This window comes from Sebastes fasciatus, chromosome 11 (genome assembly GCF_043250625.1).
Source record: "Sebastes fasciatus isolate fSebFas1 chromosome 11, fSebFas1.pri, whole genome shotgun sequence".
NCBI classification, from domain to species: Eukaryota; Metazoa; Chordata; class Actinopteri; order Perciformes; family Sebastidae; genus Sebastes; species Sebastes fasciatus.
The window spans coordinates 21,695,093-21,709,687 of NC_133805.1; the positions used below are offsets into that span (position 1 = coordinate 21,695,093).

General features: G+C 39.7%; 1 protein-coding gene across 1 annotated transcript in view; it reads left to right on the forward strand.

Moving 5' to 3' along the window:
* Window positions 1–14,595, forward strand: part of obscnb (obscurin, cytoskeletal calmodulin and titin-interacting RhoGEF b) — a 73,875-nt gene that overhangs the window by 53,428 nt on the left and 5,852 nt on the right. The window contains exons 57-77 of the mRNA XM_074651582.1: window positions 626–707; window positions 815–936; window positions 2,041–2,238; window positions 2,352–2,384; window positions 2,486–2,584; window positions 2,685–2,903; window positions 3,059–3,092; window positions 3,210–3,262; window positions 3,399–3,497; window positions 5,822–5,878; window positions 6,619–6,758; window positions 9,421–9,621; window positions 9,752–9,828; window positions 9,908–10,078; window positions 10,191–10,350; window positions 11,263–11,379; window positions 11,540–11,704; window positions 11,800–11,958; window positions 12,058–12,235; window positions 12,365–12,478; window positions 13,242–13,409. Of these exons, the coding sequence (XP_074507683.1) occupies window positions 626–707; window positions 815–936; window positions 2,041–2,238; window positions 2,352–2,384; window positions 2,486–2,584; window positions 2,685–2,903; window positions 3,059–3,092; window positions 3,210–3,262; window positions 3,399–3,497; window positions 5,822–5,878; window positions 6,619–6,758; window positions 9,421–9,621; window positions 9,752–9,828; window positions 9,908–10,078; window positions 10,191–10,350; window positions 11,263–11,379; window positions 11,540–11,704; window positions 11,800–11,958; window positions 12,058–12,235; window positions 12,365–12,478; window positions 13,242–13,409 (2,646 nt within the window). The remainder of the gene's footprint in view (window positions 1–625; window positions 708–814; window positions 937–2,040; window positions 2,239–2,351; window positions 2,385–2,485; window positions 2,585–2,684; window positions 2,904–3,058; window positions 3,093–3,209; window positions 3,263–3,398; window positions 3,498–5,821; window positions 5,879–6,618; window positions 6,759–9,420; window positions 9,622–9,751; window positions 9,829–9,907; window positions 10,079–10,190; window positions 10,351–11,262; window positions 11,380–11,539; window positions 11,705–11,799; window positions 11,959–12,057; window positions 12,236–12,364; window positions 12,479–13,241; window positions 13,410–14,595) is intronic.

The following is a 14,595-nucleotide window of genomic DNA, read 5'->3' on the forward strand; positions in this document are numbered from 1 at the left end:
ACATCCTTTAGCATATGCGGTAGAAATATCATGATTGAAAGAAAATTTAGCAATTTGTCCATAAACTGCAGCAGTAGTCTCAGTAGTTCAACACACAACATGCTGTGTTTTGATTAAGGGGTGCATCTCTTGCTTTAACTATTGACATATCTTTCGCTCTTTCCCGCTACACATGAAACCAACATCTGGATACAGAAAATTAAGTTGAGCAAATTGTGCACATTGTTTTGGAGTTGTTCAAAAACATTTTGGGAAATGTAGGAAACTGAAGCTGAAGTAATGATTTTATGGAAAGTAGATACACCAAAATATTACATTTACCACAAAGTCATTAACTGAATGGACTGAACAAAGTTGATTGGTGTTATGTAACAGTTTAACAGTTAACCTCTTGAAACAAAAGTCCTAGTCCTAAACTAACATCTTAAAAAAGCAGGTCAAAATGACTCTACTTAAAAATACTACTCAAAAATGTCCTCACATTAAGACCTAAGCGACCCGTGTTCAAATTAGACGGCTTAGTGTAGACATAGTCTTACACAATCACATGTATTTGCACATACACATTGTCGCTGATTTCACTGATTCCACTTTTTAATGCTGTACATAAAATCTTTTCCATCAGTGTCTTGCAGCTCAGATTATGACACCGCTGCTGATGCCACTGAGACATCTTCCTATGTCAGTGCCAAGGGCTACATGTCCAGGTGAATTTACTATGAATGGTGTTTAAAAATATATTGATGAACATATTTTTTATAATATGAATTAATACTGAATTGGTGAGGTGTGCTGTTCTCCTCTCCTCGTCCAGGGAAACTGAGACATTTGAGTCTGTGGCTGAAGATGATCAGCTGCCACAAGTTGTGGACGAGCTTCACGATGTTCATGTCAGTCCAGGTTCACCTATTGCCAAGATGCAGCTCAAAGTAAAGGGTAAGTTTGTTAACCAATAGTCAATTCATCTGAGGCAACTAGATAACAGCTAATTGTTACTGAAGTTAATGTGAAGAAAATTGCCTATGACTTGTTGTTTCTGAAACACCTTGGAAGAAAGGAGGGAAATAGCTTTGAGTCTTATTTTCAGTCCCATCCATCCATCCATCTTCAACCGCTTATCCGGGTTCGGGTCGCGGGGGCAACAGCTCCAGCAGGGGACCCCAAACCAGGGGGCCACATTAACCAGCTCTGACTGGGGGATCCCGAGGCGTTCCCAGGCCAGTGTGGAGATATAATCCCTCCACCTAGTCCTGGGTCTTCCCCGTGGTCTCCTCCCAGCTGGTCGTGCCTGGAACACCTCCCAAGGGAGGCGTCCAGGGGGCATCCGTACTAGATGCCTGAACCACCTCAACTGGCTCCTTTCGACGCAAAGAAGCAGCGGCTCTACTCCGAGTCATTCTCTGGCCAATCTCACGTTCCATAGTCCCCTCACTCGCGAAAAAGACCCCGAGCTAAAATATGTTCAAACCGCTTTAGTAGCTATTAAACCAGCTCCTGTTTGTCTAAAACACAAGACAAACAATTCAGCCACACCGGTTATTGACTGCCAACAGCGGCCGTATGCTGTAATTTTTTTTGTGATGACAATTATTATAATGGATTGTATCTCGGTAAGACGTCTTTTTATTGCTATAAAGTTACATTACTATAGCAGCTCCTAATAGGTCTGTGATTATGATTAATGCCTATGCTGATCAGCCTTTAACAACAACACCTGTTGATAAAATCTAACACCTTCATTACTGCAATGGTGGAGAGAATTATTATCATTTTGCACTACAGAAAAAATAATGGGCTATGTTAAAGGGCAACCAATGAAATATAACAGGATATGGGGCAAACTTGTTAACAATATACAAGAAAATGGAGGGGCAGCTATCTCTATAGGAATATATATTTTTATATGTGAACTGAAGCCATGATAAATATGTACTGTATGTGTGTGCACTGTGAGGAAGGGATGGGGCAATGGAACGAGTAAATGTTTTAATGATGAATAAGGAAAAATATTTGTTTAATGAAATACCTGTTGTCTTCCAGGCTTCCCCAAACCCAGAGTATACTGGTTCAAAGATGGGCACCCCCTGCGACCTTCAGAGAGGATTCTGTTGCAGGCAGAGAGGGATGCTCATGGCGTGGAGATCCTGCAGGTGAAGAAAGAGGATATGGGGGAGTACTCTGCTTACATCAGCAACGCAGCTGGTTCTGCTTACTCCTCTGCCCGCCTGATAGTGCTGAGTATGTATGCAAACACCTGAATTGTTGCTCACTCAAATACAAATTTTAAGTTTAGATTACTTTTAAAAAAGAATGCAGTTTACAGATGCAGTAACAACTGTATTTTGCAACAGATCCAGGGGAGATTATGCCACAAGATAAAAGAGGTAATTTGACATTTATCATTCACACTTGGCACAAGTACTTAAATAGATATAATAATGTGTTATAAGTGACTGTGCTTTTGTTTTGCACTATATTTTCACAGACCCCAAGGTGCCCCTGGTGCCACCCCGTTTCATTGAAAGGTTCAGCAACAGGAAGGTGAAACAAGGAGCCAGCATCACTCTGTCTGTCAAAGTAGAAGGTTTGTGTGACTGCTTTAACATCCTTTAACACCTACAGTAATCTGGGGACACCCGAAAAGTTTCATCTTGTGCTCCCAATACTCCCCTTTACTTTTTCAGGCTCTCCCACTCCTATGGTCTCCTGGCTAAAGGAGGAATCAATGGAAGATGTCCTGTGGATCAAGCCTGATACCAAGGGATACAAAATAGCAAGCTCGGGGCGCCAGCACAGCCTCATCTTGATGGACGTGGGCACAGAATACACCGGCGCCTACACCTGCATCGCCACAAATAGAGCAGGACAGTCCATCTGCACTGCCCACCTAGAGGTTGATGACAGTAAGGAGAGAAAAGTCATCTAGGCACTCTATGTATATAGAAATTATATTGACATTTGAGTATATTCATAAACTAGAAGACACTTATTAGAGTGCAAACCTATTACCGCTTTAGTTTGTAAATATAAAATGTGTTTCTACCCCTTTTCCCTCTAGCAGCACAACCAAAGAAAGAGATCAAAGCCTCAGAGTAAGTTTTTCTGTGAGATTTCAGGTTCAAAATGGCATTGGACATAAAAAGACATGTATGTACATTACATTTTAAATGCATATGTGAAAAGAAAATGTAACATGCAATTCTCCTCAGGGTTCTTGGAATTACACTTAGTCCTCCAGAAGGGGAGGCTGGCAGAGGAAAAGGTAAAACATATCATCTTATACACTGGCATATATTATTTTTAGTAATACAGTCTGTTATTTATAGTAACATAAATTATTTGTAGTAATAAATACTGCAATGTTGTTGGTGTTTTTTCCTCTTTGTGTGTGCCTCAAGAGGGTAAAATGCCCTACCTAGGTGAAGTAGGTACAGAGGAATTCCTCATGAAACTCACCACCCAGATCACTGAAATGGTATCGGCAAAGATGACCCAAGGTAAGTGAATGTTATGGACCATTCTGTCTATGCAATTAAATAATTAATTATTTGATTTTAATTTCAAGGAAATTCTAGTTACAGTTTAAAGAGGACAAACTGTATCATGAAGAACTCACTTTCACATACATTTGAGTATCTGGAGTTCCTACCAACCCGCAAACTGTGAAATAAAACAACCCAGTCAGTTTTTGTGGGCTGCCTAGATCAGAAAACATGTGATTCAACAAGCCATTCAGATTTGGCTTCCCTTCCTATGTCACATGCAGGCTCAGTAGAATATCTTCTCACAAGCCAATCAGAGCAGACTGGGCTTTTTCAGGGGGGTCTTTAAAGAGACAGACGCTAAAACGGAGCGTTTCAGACAGAGGGTGAATACAGGTATATTCAGACAGACAGTATGAGAAAAATAATTTATTTTTGAACATTAAAGCATGTAAACATGTTCTAGTGGAAACCCAAAATGAACGAATGAATGAATGAATGAATGAAGTATGAACCTGGAAATGGGCATGATATGTCCCCTTTAAAGTACATTCTGCTTTCTACAATGTTAAAATATATCGAGGGGGCATTCCAGAAAGCTGAATTTATGGTAAAGATCCTGACTTAAGTTAACCTAAAGCTCAAGTGTTTCTACAAACCAAGCTTAGCGTAACATAACCAGGCTTATTCAAATCTGGTTTAAACCAAGATAAAGCAATGAGTTTAAAGTTAAAACGTTTTAAAGTTTTAAAAAGAGTTTGTTAATATTTGACAGCAGCCCCCATGAAGCTTTGACAGCATGCCAGTGGCTTTAATTCATGGGGTTAGTAGAACAGTAGTAGACAGCCCATTTGGCTTAGAATATGGACACAAAAACACAGGAAGGTGTTTCAGTTCCAGACTTTTTAAAAGGTAAACAATCAACCTGCATGTACAACTAATATCCAGCACTGATAGGTACTGTACCTTTAGTGTTAAGGTGGGATGAAAGATTGTTTTATTCAGTGTGAAATGATTAATTCTGTCGCCATCATACATACAGCAAACTAACTGTGACCAGATAAAATACTGTAGGTCAGAGATAGGCATCCAAGGCCATAGACTCCCAAAACTATATAGGTATTCGTTAGGGCTGTCAATTGATTGAAATACTTAATCGTGATTAATCACACATTTTTTATCTGTTCAAAATGTACCTTAGAGGGATATTTAATACTTGTATTTAATACTCTTATCAACATGGGAGTGTACAAATATGCTTGCTTTATGTATGTATGTATATATATATATATATTATTGGAAATCAATTAACACAAAACAATGACAAATATTGTCCAGAAACCTCACAGGTACTGCTGATTACTGATTACTACTGATTATCATAAACATAAAGTGGGCATGTCTGTAAAGGGGAGACTCGTGGGTACCCATAGAACCCATTTTCATTCACATATCCTGAGGTCAGAGGTCAAGGCACCCCTTTTAAAATGGCCATGCCAGTTTTTCCTCACCAAAATTTAGCGCAAGTTCAGAGCGTTATTTAACCTCCTTCGTGGCAAGCAAGTATGACATGGTTGTACCGATGGATTCCTTAGGTTTTTCTAGTTTCATATTCATACTCTCTAAACTCTAGCTTTGAAACTGAGCCCGCTTCAACTTAAAAATCGCAACTTGCATCAATGCGTTAAAGAAATTAGTAGCGGTAAAACAAATTTGCGTTAACGCGTTATCTTTGACAGCCTTAGTATTCATTCCAAACACTGTTCCAGGTGATTTAAGTGCTGAGGACGCCTTCACCCATAGGGACACTCTCTTTCTTAAATCCCCCTGTGTTGTATGTGGCTGGAATAAAAATCTGCAGCTTGCCTATCCCTTTTTGACTGAGGAGTAATTCTGAAACATGCAGGCTGCTATGGATGGCTTTGCTAGTTGCTATTGCTAAAGATGCTGAAAGTATACAAGTGATCCACGCATCACGTTGGATACAGTGCGTCTGTTTGGTGTTTTTTGTGACTTGCCATTCAGGTTTGGTTGAATTCAGTGAATTCATTCTGATTATTCAAGAATTGTGAAAGTGCTTTTTTAATCTGAATGCTTGAACACTTCAATTCTTGAATTAGAATTCACTTTCTAAAAGATTTGAGGTTTGCACCGAACTTGACAAAGGAGTGTTCCTTTCCTGTTCTTCTAGTGTTTGTTTTTCAGCATGTTTGGCTTTATCCATGAGCATATGACTTCCCATTGCTTCCTACAGACATAATTTCTTTACCACCTTTACATCCATCAGTTTAGCAATCCACCCAATTAAATGCTCATCCAATCATTAATTTGTTATTCAGACAGCTTACAGAATGATGAAGTGCTCCAGTGGATGAAATCTTGGCCCAAATCTACCAGTATGTATCCCAAGTGCATCAGCTTCACAATTAATATACATTTTCTTTCCCACTGAGTTATGGATACAGATAAGTTGTGGAAGCAAATTTGAGTTCTGTCTACATACAGGAAAACAAAAACATGTTTTATATATGAAGGTGCAGCCACGACAGTTTCCTCTTTTCCTGTGTCAGCATTATAATTGTTAAAATGTCTGAAATGGATTTCAAATTGATTTTTAAATGAAGTCTCACAGCTGGAATGCACGTTCACCGACAGACGCTAGATGTACGTGGAGAGCTCAGATAATCAGTGTTATCTGTACTGTAGTGTTCTCTTGCATGTTGTCACAATACTAACACACAGCAAAGCATTTAGAATGAAGTGATTGTTGTGGATTTTTTTTCTTTACATCGCAAAAAATGGAATTATTTCAAACTAAAATCTAAAATGATGTATAGGGGTAATGATTGAAATATTTTGATGAACATGATCAAGTAAATAAAAAAACAGTAGATGCCAGCAAAGAGTCAGTTAATGCTTTAAATGTGACTTTGAGCTGACTGCCTCAGCTGAGCTCTGACACTGGGCACTAATACCTGCTATAAAATTCAAGACAAAGCAGAACATCAAGTTTTCATGGTACATAACACTGACTACAAATTTAACAGATAGATTATTTTAATGCTTCATGCTCTACTTATTTGCACAATTGACCCGTCTTCCTGTGATTACCTCCCTCCCGTCCTTGCCGCCCCAGCTTCATTACGCGTACCGGGTGTTGACAGTGATGATGAGACCAAGACCCCTTCTCCATCACCTCATCACGGTCGCTCTCGTCCTCCCTCCCTCATCGCTGACTCCTCCTCTGAGTCTGATGAGGGGGACGCCAGAGGAGAGGTGAGATTTATAGAAATTCTCTGTGTGATATTTTGTTGTCCAGAATTGTTTTTACTGTAAACGTCATCATTTGCATCGGTCATAGATGAAGAAATCACCCCTAAAACAGGTCCTAAGTCTAAATCACTTCAACATCACATTTTTTCAAGTCAGTCTTAAAACAATATTCGCATTTCCATATATATATATGCATTAAAACTGATTTGATTGCTGTAATCATTCATCCTTTTCATACTGGCCAGTAGGAGATCCCTTCCTAATGGGCTTCTGATCAGGGTTATTATAGTAAACTAAAATGGACTAAATAAATACTAAAATAAACATGAACGTAGTTCATGTTTATTTTAGTATTTATTCATTTCAGTTTCAATTTTTTTAGCTGAAATATATCATAATTTAAAAAAGGAGACTGCATTAATTTCCGTCAACTCTCGTGACATTGAACCACAGAAATTGAACGGACTAGAGCTTCCAGGAGATGGCGCCATGCTGCAATTGCTTCACATCAGATGCTTAAGTAGCCCGAAGACTAAACATTTCCATTCCTACACTGTTCTCCAACCATGTCTTTTGTCTGCATACTGTCCCCTAGAAAATGATTGGAACAGCGAGGCCAATTCCTTTATTTTTGCTGTACACTGAAAACATTTAGGTTTGACATCAAAAGATGAATATGAGACAAAAGACCAGGATTTCAGTTTTTATTTCCAGGTATTGACACCTAGATCTGTTACACAACTTAGAAGATAGCATCACATTTTTAGGTGAGCAAAAGCATAGGAACAGATAAACTTAAAATAGATTAAAGTGAATAATACTTAATATTTAGTTGCAATCACTGCATCAAGTCTGCGACCCATTGACATCACCAAACTTTTGCATTCTTCTTTTGTGATGCTTTTCTAGGCTTTCACCGCAGCCTCTTTCAGTTGTTGTTTGTTTCGGATGGTAAAATGCTTGCTCAATAGGGTTTAAATCTGGAGATGGACTTGGCCAGTCTAAAACCTTCCACTTCTTTCCACTGATGAACTCCTTGGTTGTTTTGGCGGTGTGTTTTGGGTCGTTGTCTTGCTGCATGAAAAGGGATCTCCTGATCAGTTTGGTTGCATCTCTCTTTAAATTGGCAGACAAAATGTTTCTGTAGACTTCTGAGTTCATTTTGCTGCTGCCATCATGTGTTACATCATCAGTGAAGATCAATGAGTCCGTCCCAGAAGAAGCCACGCAAGCCCAAGCCATGACATTACCTCCACCGTGCTTCACAGATGAGCTTGTGTGTTTGGGATCATGAGCAGATCCTTTCTTTCTCCACACATTAGCCTTTCCATCACTTTGGTAAAGGTTCATCTTTGTCTCATCACTCCATAAAACTTTGTCCCACAACGTTTGAGCCTCGTCTCTGTACTTTTTGGCAAATTCCAATCCTATTCTTATTGCTAATGCGGTTTGCATCTTCTGGTGTAGCCTCTGTACTTTTGTTCCAGAAGTCTTCTGCGAACGGTGGATTGTGGTACCTTCACTCCTGCCCTCTGGAGGTTGTTGGGGATGTCACTGACAGTTGTTTTAGGGTTTTTCTTTACAGCTCTCACAATGTTTTTGTCATTAACTGCTGATGTTTTCCTTGGTCTATCTTCCTTGACGTCTGTTGCTCAGTACACCAGTGGTTTCTTTCTTCTTCAGGACATTCCAAATGGTTTTACTGGCTAAGACCAACGTTTGTGCAATGGCTCTGATTGATTTTCCATCTTCTCTCAGCTTCAAAATTGTTTGCTTTTTTCCTATAAACAGCTCTCTGGTCTTCATGTTTGTTACACGTTTTTAACTATAAATGCAGTTTGCACAGGCAAAACTGAGAAACTCAGAGCAGACATTCAGCGCTATTTATTGTTTGAATAATCAATGTAATAGGACACACCTGGGCAACAAAAACACCTGTCAGTCACATGTACCAATAATCTTGCTCACTTGAAAAATGGGTGGGCTCAAACAAAAGGTGCTATCTTCTAAGTTTTTTAACAGATCTAGATGTAAATACCTGGAAATAGAAGCTGAAATACTGATCTCTTCTCATATTCATCGTCTGATGTCAAACCCAAATGTTTTCAGTGCACAGCAAAAATAAAGGAATTGGCCTCGCTGCTCCGGGACTGTATGTAGCTACATACTTCTGAGACATTTTAGCTGGCCCCGACAAATTTTAACTAAAATTAAGTGTATACAAATTTTAACTAAACCTTTGAGAAAAACTGAAACTAAATTAAAGCGAGCAAACACAATGTGAAAATGAAAAATGAAATTGAAAAGTCAAAACTAAAATGAAATAAAAACTAATTGAAAATTCAAAACTATTATAACCTTGCTTCTGATGGAAGTGATGGGGGACTAAATCCACTGTCCTCGTTTTGTGTAAAAAAAATGTATTCAAATGTTTATATGAAGCTAATTTGAGGCTTCAGCTGTGTGAGTTAGTCAAAATTACTTTTAAATAGGTATTAAAAAGAAAATGAGGGAAACATTGTGTAAGCTTTTAAAAACATCTCTACATGCAGAGTAGTAAGAATAAGCAGCTTCACATCATACTGGGTTTATATAATATTATCACAACATTTAGGGAAATCACCTGTGCTGTCATCAATATCCATTTTTTTTTTTTTTTAAACAGATGTTTGACATCTATGTGGCGACGGCTGACTACAACCCCACCATAGCAAGCAAAGAATCCATCTCTCTAAAGGAGGGACAATATGTGGAGGTTTTGGACTCAGCTCATCCACTCAAATGGTTGGTCCGGACCAAACCCACCAAAACTACGCCATCCCGCCAAGGCTGGGTCTCACCTGCCTACCTGGACAAGAAACTCAAAGTAATCTTAAAACTAAAGCCACTGATCCACCAACATAACACCTAAACTTTTTTTTTTCCATCATTATTAATTTATTGTCTTGAGGCCTTTGAACAATTTAAAAGTAATAGTAAAATGTGTATTCTTCCAGCTCTCTGCTGATACGAGCGACCTTCCAGAGGGAAATGTAGAGGAGGTGTCTGAGGGTGAATACAAGAGGAAATTATTGTAAGTAAAGTATATCTACACTCACCAAATACTGGAACTAAAGGACGTATCATAACCAATTATTATTTCATGTCCCCAGCCAACTGATCCAAGACCTGATAAATGGTGAATCAGAGTTTGTCAAAGAGATCGACTTCTTTACCTCCCATCACCTGAAGCACGCAGACAGCTCTGATGCACCGCCTGATGTCAGCAGCCAGAAGGAAGTCATATTCAGGAACATTGATGATATCAAGTCCTTCCATAGCAAGTGAGCTCACATCTTGATGACTTTTCATTTTATTCAGATATTTATTAAACAAGGGGGATTTTATTTAAGTGATATTTTCAATACATTAATTTACCCACAATTTTGTTTTTAGGGCATTCTTCCCGAAGTTGAACGACTGTGAAACAGATGATGATATAGCCATGTGCTTCCTGAAGAACAAGGAGGGCTTTGAGAAGTACCTCCAGTATCTTGTTGGTCAGGGTCAGGCTGAATCTGCTGTCAGTGACAAGGCTGTTCATCGCTTCTTCAAGGTAACAACAGAACTGTTATCGTGGTATTGTGGGTGACGCCCGGGCCACATAGGACATGTGTGCGTCGCAGAACCTCTTGATTTTTATTTCCCCGCCCATGTTAACAGGTTAGAGCAGCCACACGGCCGGTGTGAGGTCTCACCTAATTTTTGTTCACAGTGAAAATAGCCGGTGTAAATTATCTTTTGACAGTATATTGACATACCAGCAACATTACAACAGTTTCAATGTCTATCTGTAGAATATGTCACAGACATGAACAAAGTCAATATTTATTTTTAAGTCAGTGCTTCATGTTTCAGTTCCAAAATAAATGCCCTGTAGCGATCCCTTCATTTGTTAACACAAAGCTTTTATTTTTAAATAATTGCAGGACAGTGTTGTTGAAAATGCAGAGACTTCCACGGCTCCATAAATCAATAGAGTACTGGCTTTTCATTATGGATTATTACTGTTATTTACAAATGAGCACATGCTGCTTAACCCTTTTCTATATAAATGACATTTATAATAAATTGAAATGGCCATTATGAAAGGGAAACTATGTAGAAAGAAAGGGCTGGTAGTAGCAGCGCAGCAGCAGCGCTGTCGGTGTGGACACCACACGCGTGAGAGTGAGAAGTTCAGTGAGGTAGCCGTCACGTGCTGCTCATGCAGGCGGTGTGGCCCAGGCTTTATGCAGTGTGTCAGAACCTTACCTACATTCTGTAAACCTAAACTTAACACATATTATACTATAATAAATATTTTAGTTTTGCCAGCGTATTTAAAGTTGTAATTTCTTTGGTAACTTACTACTATATACTTGTATTTTCTACCTTGTAAATACCTCGTCATTACGGTGACTGTGAAAGGACTCAGGCACCGGTATAATTATTTTAATTTCAAAATCTTCCTTTGATCACATTGTAGGAGTACACAGAGAAAGTGCAAGCCAGTGCAGACCCTGCAGATCCCCCTGTACGCAGCATTAACGCCAGCCTTCAACATCCACTGGAGAGGATTCAGAAGTACAAGGCTGTTCTCAAGGTGACGGCTTCGACACACAACATGCATGAACTCTTATGGGGTTCAGTTCTCTGCATTACAGATAGGAATACATCACTTGCATGTGTAAGAGGCATTTTGGTTTTAGACCTGCATCACTGTCACCACAGTTTTATTGAAATCTTTTCTCCAACATCTTCAGGAGCTCATCCGAAACAAGGCGAAAAATGGCCAGAACTGCTGCTTACTGGAAGAAGCTTATGCCATGGTGTCTGCACTCCCTCAGCGCTCTGAGAACACCCACCATGTCTCCATGATCGAGAACTATCCTGCCACACTGGATGTATTAGGAGAGCCAATGAGACAGGTAGGTGGAGTTACTGTTTAGTACAGTGCAGGCATGATTGTGTTTGATTCATTGTTTATGTACATTGATTTATTTTTTCCCCCTTTTGAAACCAGGGACCCTTCCAAGTGTGGGAAGGGGCTCCAGGAGTTAGGACGTCCTCTAGAGGTCACCACCGCCACGTCTTCCTGTTTAAGAACTACTGTGTAATCTGCAAACCCAAGAGAGACAGCAACACTGATACACAAGCATATACCTTTAAGAACATGATGAAGGTAAGACTTTTAATATAATCACACCTTTTTTCTTTCTTGTCATCTTTCCTGATCAGCAGCCTTAACGATGTTTTTTCTGTATTCTTCATCCTGTTGCAGTTGAATAACATTGATGTGAACGAGACAGTGGAGGGTGATGACCGTGCCTTTGAGATCTGGCACGAACGTGAGGACTCTGTGAGGAAGTACACCTTACAGGCCCGAACTGTTACCATCAAGAACTCATGGCTGAGAGACTTCAGAGAACTGCAGCAGCGATACAGCATGCCTGCATGGAGTGAGTGGAACACAGACACACAGTCTAACTTTTTTTTTGTATCTTATTCTCGCTTTTATCACTCAGGATGTATTTTGATATTCTCCCACTTTCAAACAGATACCTTTCATGATTAATCTCCTTTTACAGGTCCTCCTGACTTTGATGAAATTCTGGCAAACTGCACAGCAGAGCTGGGACAGACTGTGAAGCTGGCCTGCAAAGCCACTGGAGTACCCAAACCTGCGATCACTTGGTACAAAGGTACGCCATTTCTTTAGTCATTTGCTCTACTGGACTATACTGTATGTAGACAAATAGGGACTAGGGGAAATTTTTCCCACCAGTTAATAAACTTGTGACAACACCCGTGTCACCGATTACACCGGGCATTTTACAAGACAAGACGGCGCTCAATATATGTAGAGCGCTTACTTTGATCTTTACCGTCGGATGGCGGTGTGTCTGGCCTCTCCGGTACAGCATTCGCTGCAGGTTTCCACCTAGAGCCACTGTGTCGTGCACACCAACTGTGACCGCTCCGTCCTACACACGGCGATTACCGCGTTAATGTTATGTTTCCCTTAAAGGATTGGGTGTTAATCCGAAGTATTGCCAAATGGGCGCTTTTGCTTTTTGCTTTGACACCAAATCCGCCGCAATCGTCTTGTCTGTCAACTCTCTCTCATCCTGTGTGTGTAAAATATGACACCTGCTACTCTGTGCTGAGACTCCATACAGAGCAGACACTTTCACTTTCAAATTGTAGCGTCCGTCGTCCAATTATGTATTAATAACACGCCGCTGTACGCCAAAATGAACGAAATGGGTTTTATTTCTGTAAAAAAAGCAAAACGACGGTGGGCAAGTAATGTAATCGGTGTGTGCCCGACCACCATGTAACACCGCTACCACCGACTAATGCGGGAAGCCTAATGGGGAGTAATGGTACATAACGCTGTGTGATACAAACAGTATCTGAGGCCAAATGTGTTTCATCAATGCATGGTGTACTTGTCGGCTGTAGATGGACGTACTGTGGAGGCAGATCCTCATCACATCATCATTGAGGACCCTGACGGTTCCTGCACACTGATCTTGGACAACATGACGGCAGATGATTCTGGCCAGTACATGTGCTTTGCCACAAGTTCAGCCGGCAATGCCAGCACTCTTGGCAAGATCACAGTTCAGGGTAAGTGGCATACATGTACAGTGTGATCATGGATACTTTAATTTATACTATAATGAAACACAGAAAATATCAGTAGTAGAGTGCTGCAGGAATGAGTCCTAAAACACGGTAATGAGTTAGCATTTTAGCACCTCCGGTTCTCTCGTCTTGAAGTCAATGGATTTTTTGAATGGGTTTTTAGTAGGGCTGTCAATCGATTCAAATATGTTATCGTGATTAATCACATGATTGTCCATAGTTAATTGTGATTGATGCAAATTAACACACTTTTTTTCTGTTCAAAATGTCTCTTAAAAGGATATTTGCCAAGTATTTAATAATTTTATTAACATGGGAGTGGACAAATATGCTTGCTTTATGCAAATGTATATTTATATATTTATTGGTGTAAATCAATTAACAACACAAAACAATGAGAAATTGCATTTAGCATAACAAAAATGCTCAAATCATAACATGGCAAACTCAAGCCCGGCAACAACAGCTGTCAGTGTGCTGACTTGACTATGACTTGCCCCAAACTGCATATGATTATCATATATCACATCTGTAAAGGGGGGACTTGTGGGTACCCATAGAACCCATTTTCATTCACATATCTTGAGGTCAGAGGGCAAGGAACCCCTTGAAAGTGGCAATGCCAGGTTTTCCACGCCAAAATGTAGCGTAATTTTGGAGCGTTATTTAGTGTTCTTCCCAACAAGCTAGTATGACATGGTTTGGTAGCAATGATTCCGTAGGTTTTCTAGTTTCATATGATATCAGTGTCTTTACTTTAGGGGTAAAACTGAGCCCGCTACAATCTAGAAATTGCGAGTTGCGTTAATACGTTGAAGAAATTAGTGCCGTTAAAACAAATTTGCGTTAAAGCGTTATTATTGCGTTAACTTTGACAGCCCTATGTTTTTAGTCAGATGCCTTAAATAAGGTCTATAATTAACACAAGCTTAACAGATTTTAACATTTTGTTCTATAATATAAAATACGTCAGTAGATATCCCACTCGTGAATTTTGAAGCTTTTATATATCTTTAGAAAGGCGATTGCCCTTAGTAAGTATCATAAATGTTTGTTTGCCACAGAGTTTATTTTCTACAATAATCCAAAATCCAATGGAAAAATCCCATTGGCTTTTTTCCGAGGGAACCAGGGCGATGCTAACTCCCTGGTTGGCCTACAAAAATAC